At 32.8% G+C, this 13,738-nt stretch overlaps 1 protein-coding gene across 2 annotated transcripts in view; it reads right to left on the minus strand.

The window, feature by feature from the left end:
- LOC143249391 (glycogen phosphorylase-like) overlaps positions 1-5,236 on the minus strand; it is a 57,727-nt gene extending 52,491 nt beyond the window's left edge. For both annotated transcript variants that reach the window (XM_076499162.1, XM_076499161.1), the window contains exon 1: positions 4,591-5,236. In XM_076499162.1, coding sequence (XP_076355277.1) covers positions 4,591-4,836 — 246 coding nt within the window. In that variant the 5' untranslated portion in view covers positions 4,837-5,236. The remainder of the gene's footprint in view (positions 1-4,590) is intronic.
- Positions 5,237-13,738: the final 8,502 nt, after the last annotated feature.

The following is a 13,738-nucleotide window of genomic DNA, read 5'->3' on the forward strand; positions in this document are numbered from 1 at the left end:
TCACATGTATTTTCATTACTTACCCTCGTGTATTTTCATATGTATCACGTTAAAAGTATTGTTGTTAAAATATATATTAACTACGGAATGTCTAATTCAAAATAAAACTTGTGTAAAAATTCTGTAATTATTAGAAAAAACAAAAGCAATTTATTTGCAGTTTATTTATTTTTCTTGTGATACTATTTATAAAATCCAATACTCGTGGAAGTAAAGTACACGCTATTTAAAGATATAAAAAAAATGTTCTTGCCATCCTTTACCGCCATTAATTTACGCAATGACAGAATAAAAACTGTATTGTTGACTTTTTCATATTTAGTATCAGAACAATTTTAGTAATATGAGGTCAAAAACTTGACTACACACATGGCCCAGCTTGGTTAGGTGGTTAAAGAGTTTGACTTCCTGTCGCACCAAACATACTTGACCCTTTAGCCACGACGGGCGATATAAAGTTACGATCAATCCCACTATTCGTTAGTAAAAGAGTAGCTCAAGAGCTGGCAGTGGGTGGTAATGACCAGCTGCCTTCCCTCTAGTCTTACATTACCAAATTAGGGACGGCTAACGCAGATAGCCCTCATGTTGATTTGCGCGAAATTCAATAAACATCTCTCCCATATCATAGCAAAAATCGAAACCCCAAGTTTTGTTTCGTTTGTTTAAAATTAAGCGCACAGTTACACAATGGGCTATCTGTCCTCTGCCCACCACAGGTATCGAAACCTACATCGTATGTCCATAGACATACCACTGGAGGGCCCCAAATTATTGCGTTACCCTGAAGCTTTTCGCAGAGAAAGTTTGCTATCATAAAATATGTCCAATGATTAGGCCTAAGATCTGAACAAACGAAAGTTTTAATAACCAGCTTCATATAAAATGCTTGAAATCTAAGTTCTTGAAACTTGTAATTAGTTCAATATTAATATACCCCTTTTTATCATTTGAATTTATGAAGTTAATTGTAGATTATAAAAGTGGTTAAATATGGGGAAATAAAACCTATATATAAATAAATATACACAGATAGATAGATATACGATACAAATGTACAATTAACGCTACGACAAGTCAAATATAGGAATGTATTTGCATTTACTTTTAAAATACTGCTGACACAATTCTACACTACTGACCGAGGGAAGGCAGCCACTCAGAAAAGCCCTTCTACCCAGGCTAAGGGACTTACTATCACTCTTATAACACACCCACAACTTAAGGTATGGGGAATATCCTTTGGTACCTCTCGTTGACTATACAATTGATATATCCCCACCCATTAGTTTTGCGCTACTCCCCAACCGCAAACGTGCTGCTCTTGCTTGCTTTTTGCTTACCTAAACATTTCGAGAAGAAATTATTAACAACATAATTTTTATTATTATTTATGCATCAGTGTTAAATAACCTTTATTCCAGTGTGGGAGTAAAAGAAATCATTTTCTGAGTGCCCCCAGATGAGTTCAAACCCAAACTTTCAGTTTGGGGCAGAACGTTTATAATCATAATTACTGTCATGCCTTTTGTTTTGTGTTTTGGTATCTCCTAGATGCTAACTTGGTTCGTCAGCTTCTTAATAAATGAAATAACTGAACAAGATCCAACAGTGCCTAGGACGTTTAATTCATTACTTGTTATTATTTAAAAATCATATTACTCCTGATATATTGAAATAAATATTAGACCACGAAAATTAAATTACCATAGCAGTCTGTGTGTTACACAACGTGGAAACACCATTATTTCCCAGTTCTGTATTATTTTGGAATATTTTTGTTGTTGTTTTTCGTCAAAGAGCGCGCAACTACGGGTCTACAGGGCCTAACGGTTAAGGCACTTGACTCGCAACCTGCGAGTATCACTGCAGGTACAAAGGCTCAAGACTTATTTGAGATCCTTGACACTTTTACGCGTGAAAACAACGTAGACTAGACTAAATACGTTGGCGACTGTACCCATGGTGGTCGCTCTATGTTCGGCTGTCATACGAAGTAAAGCCCTTGATGCACTGTTGACCCATTGCATAATCCACAGGGAAGCCCTTGCGTCAAAGCACCTGAGTCCTCCACTGAACCTAGTCCTGGAAGGTGTATTGAAAGTAGTGAACTTTATAAAAACTCGGCCACAGAAGGCGAGGTTTTAAAAACAAACAAACTGTATGAGGATATGCGATCTGAGAACACATTTTTGTTCTACTACTGTAGCTCGCGATGGCTCTCCTGTGGGAATGTACTGTCCCGTGTGTTCAAATCATGACAGGAAATTTACTCTTATCTTAAAGAAGAAGAACACGAATGTGCTAAAATCTTCTTGGATACTGACTTTTTGTAAAAATTAACATACCTGTGCGATCTCTTCGAAAAATTGAATGTGTTGAATCTCTCTCTGCAGGGAAGCAAACACGGAGAAGGTTTCAGCCTTCAGAAAAAAGTTACTACTATGGACAAGAAAAATGAATGAAGATGATGGCAAAGACTGTTTCCCCCTGTTGCACAGTTTGTTACATCCAATGAAGTTGATTTGACACACGAACTAAAACCTGTTTTTGAGGAACACCTAACAATCTCAGTGACTGTTTTGAAAATTACTTTCCAGAAAATATGGAGAAGTCTCCATGGATCCAAGACCCATTCAAGGCTAAATGTCCCATCTGAATTTACATCTGCAGAAGAAAATCTTATTGAGCTGTCTTGTGACAAAACTTTAAAAATAAAATTTGGCAGCATGAAACTAACTAAATTTTGTAAAAGATGAATATCCACTGCTAAGTGCTAAAGCTCAGCGAATCCTAATTCAATTTGCGACGTCATATCTCTGCAAGTTGGTTTTTCGGCGGTTGCTGTAATAAAAGCAAGTACCTCGCCAAAATCAATGTGGAATAGGAAATGAAAATGGTGGTGTCCAATCTGATTCCAAGGTTTGAGAAGCTGTGCAGTGCTCAAAAGGCGCACACATCCCATTAGTAATTGTGGTTATTTAAAATTGGAATAAAAAATAGTTTTTACATTCAGTTTACGTGTATTATTCTGTAAAACGGATACTAAGTTGTTTTTAGGACATAAATATTTATTAAGTATTGAGCTAACTATTTAATAAACTGAACTGTTTGGTTTTTCTTTTGCCTAGGGTCGCCGTGAAAAATTGCTGAGACACTAAGGGCGCGTGAACCAAAAAAGTTTGAAATACGCTGCTCTAGTCTATCACTGCTAAATTATGGACGACTAGCGCAGGACTACACACAATTAAAGACTGAAAAACCACAAAGAATTTCATTGAAATTTATCTAAAAATTAGTCAAAAATATAATTTAATTTACGAATACTATATAATGATTATTTGTTACTGCTGTTAGTTTGTTTTGAATTTCGCGCAGAGCTACACGGCCCAGATGTAGAACTAAATCTATGACTAGACAACAAACGAATGATAAGTATTTATGGTTTAAATTAAGCTTAAAAAGATGACTTCGTAATTATGTATGATAGTGCTTGTTGCCTTTTTTTTTTTTTGCCTAACGTGGCCAGGTGGTTAGGGCACTCGACTCGTAATCTGAGGATCAGGGGTTCGAATCCCCGTCGCACCAAACATGCTCGCCCCTTCAGCCGTGGGGGGCGTTATAATGTGATCGTCAATCCCACTATTCGTTGGTAAAAGAGTAGCCCAAAAGTTGGCGGTGAGTGGTGATGATTCGCTGCCTTCCTTTTAGTCTTACACTGCTAAATTAGGAACGGCTACAGCAAATAGCCCTCCAAAAGCTTTACGCGAAATTAAAACAAAAAAAAAAGTTCTACATCTTTTGTGCCAACAAATTTCAGTAACAAAGACAACAAAGTTTAACTAAATAATACTTTGAAACTAATATAAAAAAGAAATGTGTTTGTTTGTGTGTAAAAAATACAAAGCTACACAATAAGTTATCTGTGCGCTGCTCACCATGGGTATCGAAACCCTGTTTCTAGGTTTGTAAGTCCACAGACATACCGCTGTGCTACTGTGGGCGGCGAAGAGAAAATGATACTGAAACATTACGTTTAATCTTAATAACACTAAGTAATACTTACTAGTAATAGCACTACTAACACTAATAGTATAGGTCTTTGAAAACATAAGTAACATTAGTCCAAGTACTAGTAGCACTGATACTATAGTATTATTATATTCTTATTAATAAACAGTACTTGTACAGAATTTCCGCAGTAACATATCGAATGTTAGGAACGCATCCATTTCTAGTAATTTAGTTGATAACTCACGGATATTACAGTTCTTGTTCATGATGTCAATTATAATATCTTCATCGTCATTACAGTTACACTTGTTTATGGATTAAATAAGTTAGAAATTTAAAAGTAAAATACTGAGTTATCAACTAAACTACTACAAATGGATGTGTCTCTAATATTTGATATGTTACTAGGGAAATTCTTGTACAAGTACCTAATATCTCGAAGTAGTACTAAGTAGTTGCAGAAATTTTGGCTATTGCACATTAACAAATGACTAACACTTACAGGTTGACTTTTGCCTAAAATTAATTAAAAATCAAAAGCATTTAGTCGGACATAAGTAAGTTAAACTGGCATACCTTTGGATCTTTTTCGTAATAGTACTGTTGTGTTCTAATCCACCGGCTCACCAGATGATCCCTTACGGTATGGGCTAATGCAAAAAAGTAATCTCTTGGAGTGGCAACATTACGATCTTTTACGAGTGTATAGTGCAGATGACGGTTAAACGTTTTCTTCACGTTCGTAACGTTTTCAACTTGTGCTATTCCCCTAACACTAATCTGCTTTCTTCTCTCATGATCAGACTGTGGAATGGCTGACATTTCAAATAACTAAAGAAATGTCAAAACAAAGTCTGTTCTTAATTAACAGCGAAAGAGTTTCTGATGTTAGATCGCGAACTTCAATAGCAATACACACAATATTTCACGCAGTCGACGTTATTTCAGTCTGCGATTGGCGTTTTCCACCAACACCGCTGTAGCCGCAGCTCATCCACGGTCAGTGAAGGTCGCGCGTGCGTAAAACCTAGTAATCTTCTGCTTTAAGCTAAAGATATATGAAAAGCAAATACTTTAAAATATATAATATATGTTACATTAATTATCTTAAGATTGATTATTATTAAAATACCTCCAAGTGGTACAACAGTGTGCCTGCGGATTCCCACCGCAAGAAATCGACTTTCGATAGGCGTGGTGAACAAAGCACAGATAGCGCAGTGTGTAGCTTTGTACTTAATTACAAACAATTATTGAAATAAAGTTTGTTAATTTTTCAGACAATTGTTTACATTTTCTGTATCATGTTTTCAGCTATATTTTTGTTTAATTGTTTAATTTTTATTTGATAACACATTTAGAAATAAAAGTCAATGATTTATTGTAAAAGTTATAGTTAAAAATTATATATCTAATTGGGTGGGTCCTATAATGACTAGTTTTGACCCTACTATGAAATTCACTCAGTGGAACAGATATGTGATTATCTGGCATGTACAAATGGCACAATCACCCTCGTTTACGTTATCATGGTATTATTAGGAGAAAAACTGCCAAGCTGGCTTTATAATTTAGCTTCGAATGTGCGAGATTATAAATACAGTTTGCCAATGAAGAAGAGAGGTCTACTTTTCGAGAACGCTCGAGTTATAGGAAGTTGCATATCTTTTTGCTATAAATATAAGACATCTGTGAAGATTACAGAGTTGTTTCAAAAAGTAACTAGGAAGTCAGCCATGGGTGTAGTTTTATCAAAATAAAGAGTGGAAGCACTCAATACATTTTCGTGGAATATTTATATTTTTGATTGCTATCGCTCTTACTGAATTGTATTTTACAAGAAACTTGTTTTTCTTAGATTATTTAATTAATGTCTTTGTAACATAGGCCTACAACAGCTTGAGGTAGAGTGCAAATGTTAGTGTTTGTAGAAACATGAAAGGAAACGTTCTCTTTTTTATGAATAATTTAAAAGAAACTGCCAAAGAAAACTAAACGTTAAAACATTATTTTTGTAACGTGCAGAATGCACAACTATACTGAGTATGAAGCATGAGTGTGAAGTGAAAACATACGTAGAGAGGTGAAATGTTTATCTCTACAATGTCCATGTTACGTTGTCATCAGAAACTTGGTTGTCAGTGCTACAAGAGCTACAACTCCACCTCGACATACTAGTCATACCATTATTAAAATGTCCGGAAACACTGTGAGAGTCATTGCGAAATGTATTAGATTTGATGGCACTATGAATAGAGGTGTTGAGTGATTGATCATTTGTGACAACATATTTATTTTTTTATGCTCTAACTAAATGTACATACCACATTTGTTTTCATACATGTGTCTTTTGTTCTATTGCATGGTATGGAACGACTATGGTAGTATACACATCTACTCAATGTTAAAGTAGAGTCCACTTGTGTGTGAATGACTAGTTTTGGGAAGGAAATCAATATACTTTCCATCCCTTTATTGAAAATCAGGTTTGTTTGTTTTTTGTTTACTTAAGCACAAAGCCACACAATGGGCTATCTATACTCTGCCTACCACAGGCATCAAAACCCAGTTTTTAGTGTTATCAGTTCATATACATATTGCTCTGCCGCTAGGATGACAAACATATAACAGACATCATTAAAACCTATCTAAAGCGGAATCGCACGAGACCGAGTAAAATTTCCAACTTAAGCAGATTTTCCGGCTTAAGTAGCGAACATGCATTTCCTTAATTATATACAATTTTTGAGTGGAATGTTATACTTGTCTGACTCAAGGGAAGTAAGACGTTTGTGAACAAAGTTATCATACTGTTTATGCTATATTTTTTAGAATAAGAAAAAAAAATAGGCATTCAAAATATACATAAGTACACAAAATCTAAATCAAATTTATTTGAAGAAAGTGTCCAGTTTCAACTGTTTCATTTTTTTTAATGGGCTTTCTCATGCGGTTAAAAAAGAACGCAAATTCTACGGCCTTTTCATGATGTTTATTTACACCCTTAAATTTTGCATATAATTTGATAGCGTTAATATAACTTAACATTTGTGATGAAGTAGGAATTTCTATTTCTTCACTATCTGTCTCAATAATTCCTGGTGGTTTCTGGGTGGCTCTCTACTCTCTACTACTTTCCAGTTTTCTCATTTCTATTATGTTTTTTCCTACCCACTCCTTACTGTGCTTTTACATTTCTTTCATCCTTCTTATTCCTCTAACCTCTAACTGTGACTTCAATTTTGTCCTCCATGTCTTTGCCATTCCTTCCACTGACCCTTTGGCATCCTGTTCCTTATAATACTATCTTTCCTTTAAACCATATTTTTTCCTTTGGTCATTAACATTTACTGATTTTTGTATTATGTTTCATTGTTTGATATTCTTTTCTAGCTGGATCATACTTTCATCTCTGAAATGTCTGTGGCACATAAGTGTGGTGATGTATTCACACCTATATATCTTCCATTTATTTCTCTCTATTCTTTATACAGATCCTGATCACCTCTTCTATCCTGTCTTGGATTTTATTTTTATTTGGCTTGCACTTCTCCCTTTTGTGGTTCTCAATCCCATTTCTTCTTTTCATGGAATCTTTCATTCACTCTTGATCGTTCTTCCTTTACTCTCACTAGATGGCTCTATCAAGTTACATGTTAAAATTATTCTTCATTGGATGGTGGTACATGTCAGCACTTCCAGGTACCTTCCCATCACATTTGTCATCTTATTCTTTGAATGCCCACTTCTTTCATTTATTAGAGGAGATTGTTTGCATTATCATGTGGATAATCTCTCACACATTTTGGGTTGTTTCTTCTTTGTTGGGCTATGAACTACCTCCAGTCACTATTCTGCACACTTTATAACTTCTCTGATGAGGTTTTTATTTTTTTTAACCATGTTTTTCCAGGACTGTCACATTTTTAAATTCCACTAAGTGGCAAATATTGCCTGTCAAAGTATATTTATACAAAACCTGAACAGATCAGGGCCATTCTAACTTGATATAGCACTCAACCATAAGATAGGATGTCCCGCAAGACAGCTTGAGGCATCTTCGCAGTGCTTATCATCATAAACAAGGCCTTATTCAGACTGTTTTCACTTATGAGTTATTGTAAGTAAAGTAGTCAGGGAATTCCTTCTTATCATTCTCACTGCTTAGTTTAAAACCCAATGCTAGCTTGCTTTTAAAAACAGAATTTTCATGGCACCCACTACACTGTCTTATAGTGATGCAGTCCTCCAGTCTCTTCAATGAATTTTTATCCCCCTTTTTAATTTCAGTGAAGCATGGAAGGCCTTGCCAGTTACTAGTTCCTAGTTGAAGGTATGATGTACTATGGAAGCTGCTTCCTGAATTGACCAGTTCCATTCACTAGAGAATAGGATGGTGGCATTCAATTAATATAGTGTAGTTCCCTCTCTGACTTGCTTTTTCTTCTCCCACTACTGCCCAAATGTCAGGCTCCTAGGTGGTATGGTATTGAACTAGCTCAGGACCACCCAATATAAGTCCTCCTTTATTTGTAATTTGGATGTTAAGTTTCCATACTGCCTCACTGGGGCTGAGGTGAAAATAGTAGGAATCCTCCATCTATATTGGCTAAAGAGTCAAGTTGCCAGTGACACCTAGTTTTGGGCTGTAGATTACTTATCATGTACAATTGGACATATCATAGCCACACTACACATTTAGCTCTTCTGTAAACCTGATGCAGGTTCTGGACTGCGCTTGTATATTCGGCCCATTCTTGCAACACTTCCCTTCTTTTCTAAGCAAAGAGTGTACCCTGGTACAGACAAGGTATGGTCTCTCACAGGTTTGCTTCTATACTGTTCCATTTGCGTAAAAATTTGCACTGGTCTCTTTACTACTTCATCATAAGATTCTAGCTGTATATGAGAAGAGATTATCTATCATATCAAAAGCTAACATTTTTCAACAGTAAATATCTATTTCTAATACATACTCATCTCACCTCACACTTCCCACGCTTCCTCCAAGCTTTCAGTGCATTTTATTTTGTTGCCTAAATTTGATGTGATGATTGAACAATTATTATAGAGAGGGTAGCTGCACTAGTAGTCAATATTGTATGCCTATTTATGAAAGCTTGCTGCATGTAAATGAGCATGCAACAATGCAGCAATATAACGTGGAAATGTGTGAGATTAGCTGATTAGCTATAATAAATACATTTTCATTGTTGGAAAATCCTAAATTGTATAGATTCTGTAAGCAAAAAAAAAGCTTCAAATAACTTTTGTCTTACCACATTATGTTTTGTTGCACCCTCATTGTGTTTGTAAATTCCATGTTATTTTAAGCCTAGCATTCTTTATTAATATTTTAATTTCTATATAAGAACTATAACATTTGGCTAGAATATTAAACTTTGGAAGGTCATGTTCACTATTTTCACTACAGATTGAGAAAAACAGTTTTTTGAAAACTGTTACTTTCTTATCTGTTGTTGTGTGTCAAGTTCAAATATATATGTATGTAAATTGGAATATGATGTGTCCTAGTTTTTCTTCTGGACAAAAAAAGTTACATAATTACTATATGTAATATCTGTGGGGTTTTTAATCAATATTACTTCACTTTATAGTTATCCAAATTAATTTAGGAATTTGAATAATTTTATGATATTTCGGCAAAACCATTATTTCTTATTATTCAGCAGACCAACAGTTTGATGATTGTATATATATATATATGTTAAAGATTTCTTTTTCACCAGAGGTGAAGTTTAAAAGATAATTTATTATGTAAAGGCTTAATGCATTCCTTGATTAGCTGTTCCCTTTTGCTGTGGGCTACAGTTTTGCCTATTTAAGGCTCATCAGCATAGCTTGGGTTATCAAACCAAAGAAATACCATTAAGCCTCTTATAATGGTGAAACAGACTGAAATCCTCATAGATATTATACATACTTTGTCATTATATTTCTTTGGTTTGCTGACCCAAGCTGTGATGACAAGACTTGGGTAGGCAAAACAAAATACAATGAATATCCACTTAAGTACTTATATATATATATATCTGAACTGGACACACAATAACAAATAAGAAGGGTTTCTTGTAGCTTTGGGGTTAATTTTCATATTCATTTATGTGGATGTTGGAATTGCTTCTGTAGATTCATTAAGTTGTAGTGTAAATTCACTTCTAAGTTATCATTGTAATAATTTAGAACATTAATTATTTCAATTTTTTCAGTATTGTTATTGAAACATGTGCAAGTAGGAATATCTTTGTTTAACAAAATTGATTGTATATCTCAGTCTTTGTTAAATAAATGTTTTCACCTACTGCTCATCTTACACTGGTGCCTTTTTATGATCAACCTGAAATAATTTGAACATTTCTCTTTTATGTATTTTCACTTATAACTTTACATATGCAGCTCATGTGAAAATACTGCAGCAAAAGAAAAATTACAAATTATTTGTAAAGGATTGTTAAATACTAAATTAAATTAAGAGTTGGAAGTTTGTAATGGTAAAAGAAATGGTAAAAAAAAATCTCTGAATCAGATTCTTTATAATGATTCGTAACTCATCTGAGTGAATGTTATATGAAAAGTGAACAAAAACACAGACTACAAACAGCTCCCTTGTATAGTTCTTGCTCTATAATGTGTAGGTTATAAATTACAAGGTTCTTTTGTTAGAGAAGTTGTTGTTAAACATTATTATAAGGCTTAGTGAATTTATATTTTAGATTGTACACAAGAAGAAAACTTTGAATTAGACTTTAATCATTTGAGATTATTATATTCTTTTATGATGGAAAAGTTTATTCTGGGGCTTCATTTTTAAAATTAGAAAGAGAAAATCAGACATCTATAGCTCACAAGTATAAAAAATCACTTTTTATCATTTTTGTAATTATTAGTAATATATACAAATGTATTTTATGCATTTTACTGATATAAAACTAGCGGAATTCATTTATAAATACCTGTTTGATTTTAATTTGAATATGTTATACTGGTTGTGTTATGTTTGATGTTGATAGTAAATTTTGTGTTCCAAAGAAACATTTCAATTTGTTGTTTCATGTTTTACATTTCCCTGATATTATAGTAGTAGCTATTGCTATTAATACCCATGTAATGTGTAATATACATGTTTTTATAATGGTTTTCAATTTTTCAGAGAAATATTTAAAAATGAGGTTGAAAAAAAATAGAGACTTCTACAGATGTTCCAAGTATATAACATAAATTGATATTCCAGCTTGGCATGATTACTACAGAATTAAATACCTGCAGAATAACAATAGTATGTAAATATAATGCCAAAATTACAAAGTACAAATGGTTGAAGAAATAGCTGTATTTGTTTATACCTATGCAAGAGATGGTTTGAGAAATACAAAAGCATTTTTTTTCTGTATTGATACTTATTAAAATATTGTACTTTAAGAAAAAAGCACCAAGGTGTAATGGATTTTTGATTCTTAAATTTATAAAATTTAAAGTGCATTAAAAACAACATAACCAGATCATACCTTTATTCTTTTAAATATTGATTATGGAGCTGCTTATAATTTTAAAAAAGGCTAAGTATATAACTTTAGGTATATTTTTTCAAACTAAATGTATATCATAAAGAAATCCAGAAGTAAAATTTATTTAAAAAATAACTTATTTTTAAGATATTGTAATTTAATATTTGCAAGTTAGCTGGTTCCATCATCATTTAATTTATTCTTAAAAGGTTTTTGAACTTTTTATAAACATGTATCTGGTTGGATACCATTTTTCATTAAAAAAATTGTTAAAAAGTTAGAAGAAGAAAGTCTGAATTTTTAATACATAATTCATTTAAGTTTTTCATAATGTCAATACGTTTTACAGGAAACCACTTGAAAGCGATGAAAAATTAAGTTATCATTATTTCTTACTTAGATGTGCAAGCATCTCTTGACACATAATAATTACATATATTACAATATCATTATACACATACTTCTATTAATTTTAACCTGATAAACCTGATACTACATGTCTAATGATGATGTCATTTTGTTACTAGCCAAGTTCAAAGAGTAGTATGGGTTTGAAAATAAATATTAAAATTGAATGTTTGGCATTTTGTAACTCATATTTTTACTTTTATGGATGTCCAAATTACTTTCTTTTCTAAGGATTTGGTGTGTCCTGTGAATATTCTCTGCTGTAGAATGTGTTTCAAGAGGAGTTTGTTATGGGTAATTGTATTAAAGGCACTTCTTTTTTTCAAGTTTTTAAACTATTCAGTATTACAGCCAAGCACTTAATTTGGCTAACTGATTATTACCTGTGAGCGCCATATAATATAATAATTTAATCACAGTTATGATTAAATTGATTGATGTTGTGAAACTAATCAACTAACTGAAATTAGTAATTCCAATTATTACTGTTTTTGATTAATTCAAGGTGATAATTATTAAATAGTTGAACGAAATTGATTGATGAGCCTGAAGATTGATCATTTAACAAATTCTGTTAGTCATTTAGTTGTATCCAATATGAAAGGTTCCACCTGAAGGTGATATTCACTAATCTGTAATTAAAACTATGTCTTGTCATTGATGAAAACACATTAAGATTTTCTCATTCAATCATACTGACTTTAGTTGGATTGTGTATACTTCATGGTTCAGTTTTTTATGCAATTTCTAATGGCTTTATGTTACTTTATGAGTTTTCTCTGCTTTCTCCATAGTAGCTCAGGAACTTCAACCATAATAATTATACTTATATATATTCTATACATTGGGATACTCTAGAAGACTTATAGCTCCAAGTCTCATAAGTTTGTTTTTTTTCTATACTTAAGCCAATGAAGAATTACATGATGTAAATTTAAAGCATTATCTAACATTGTTCTCCATCATAGAAGGTCCTACAACAAAGGAACAAGGAAAAGATGTTTGTAATATGCAAACAACACATTTAAATTAAATGAACTGTGCATAATACTAAGCCTATTCTGGAGCAACTAGTTTAGATTCAGTGACTAATTATTCATGGATTCAAAGCTAAAGCATACATTTACATTCTTCCACAAGTTAAGAAACAAATGAAACAAAGTCTGCCTAACTTTAAACAAGTAGAAGTATGCAATGATAGTGCTTACACAAATGTTTGTACTTTGCCCAGTATATAGATATATTTATATATAATAATTTTTAAGAAATTTTTGCAAAAATACATTTTAAGAAAGAAACTGTAGTATTTAAAATGTAAATATAATATACAAGTACACTTTCTGTTATTCATGCATAGATATTTTCTTTAAAACACATTATTGGTAGTTTGTTAAATAAGTCCCTTGGTGGGGCAGTAGTAAATTTAGATTTATATGGCTAAAATGTGAACCTGACGATGACCGAAGAAGTTCGAAACGTTGTTTGCTCCTCTACATAAAAATTTTCTTAACCCAAACCAGCTACTTTTGCACATATATTTTTCACTGGCATAAGACTTTCTATTAATCCATATAAAGTAAGTTTGTAGTATATATCAGTTATGTATTTAAAGTACCCTGTTAATTTTAAGGTATTCTTTAAATTGTATTGAGCTTTGACAAGTTGCTTTAGGTTAAGGTAAACAAACACCAGTATAAGACAGTTTTCTAGTATTAATTTTGCTTACTTAATATATTGCTTAAATCACTATTTCCAACTTTAAGATCCCCCATGACATCAAATATTATGAT

Source organism: Tachypleus tridentatus, chromosome 4, assembly GCF_004210375.1.
Source record: "Tachypleus tridentatus isolate NWPU-2018 chromosome 4, ASM421037v1, whole genome shotgun sequence".
NCBI lineage: Eukaryota > Metazoa > Arthropoda > Merostomata > Xiphosura > Limulidae > Tachypleus > Tachypleus tridentatus.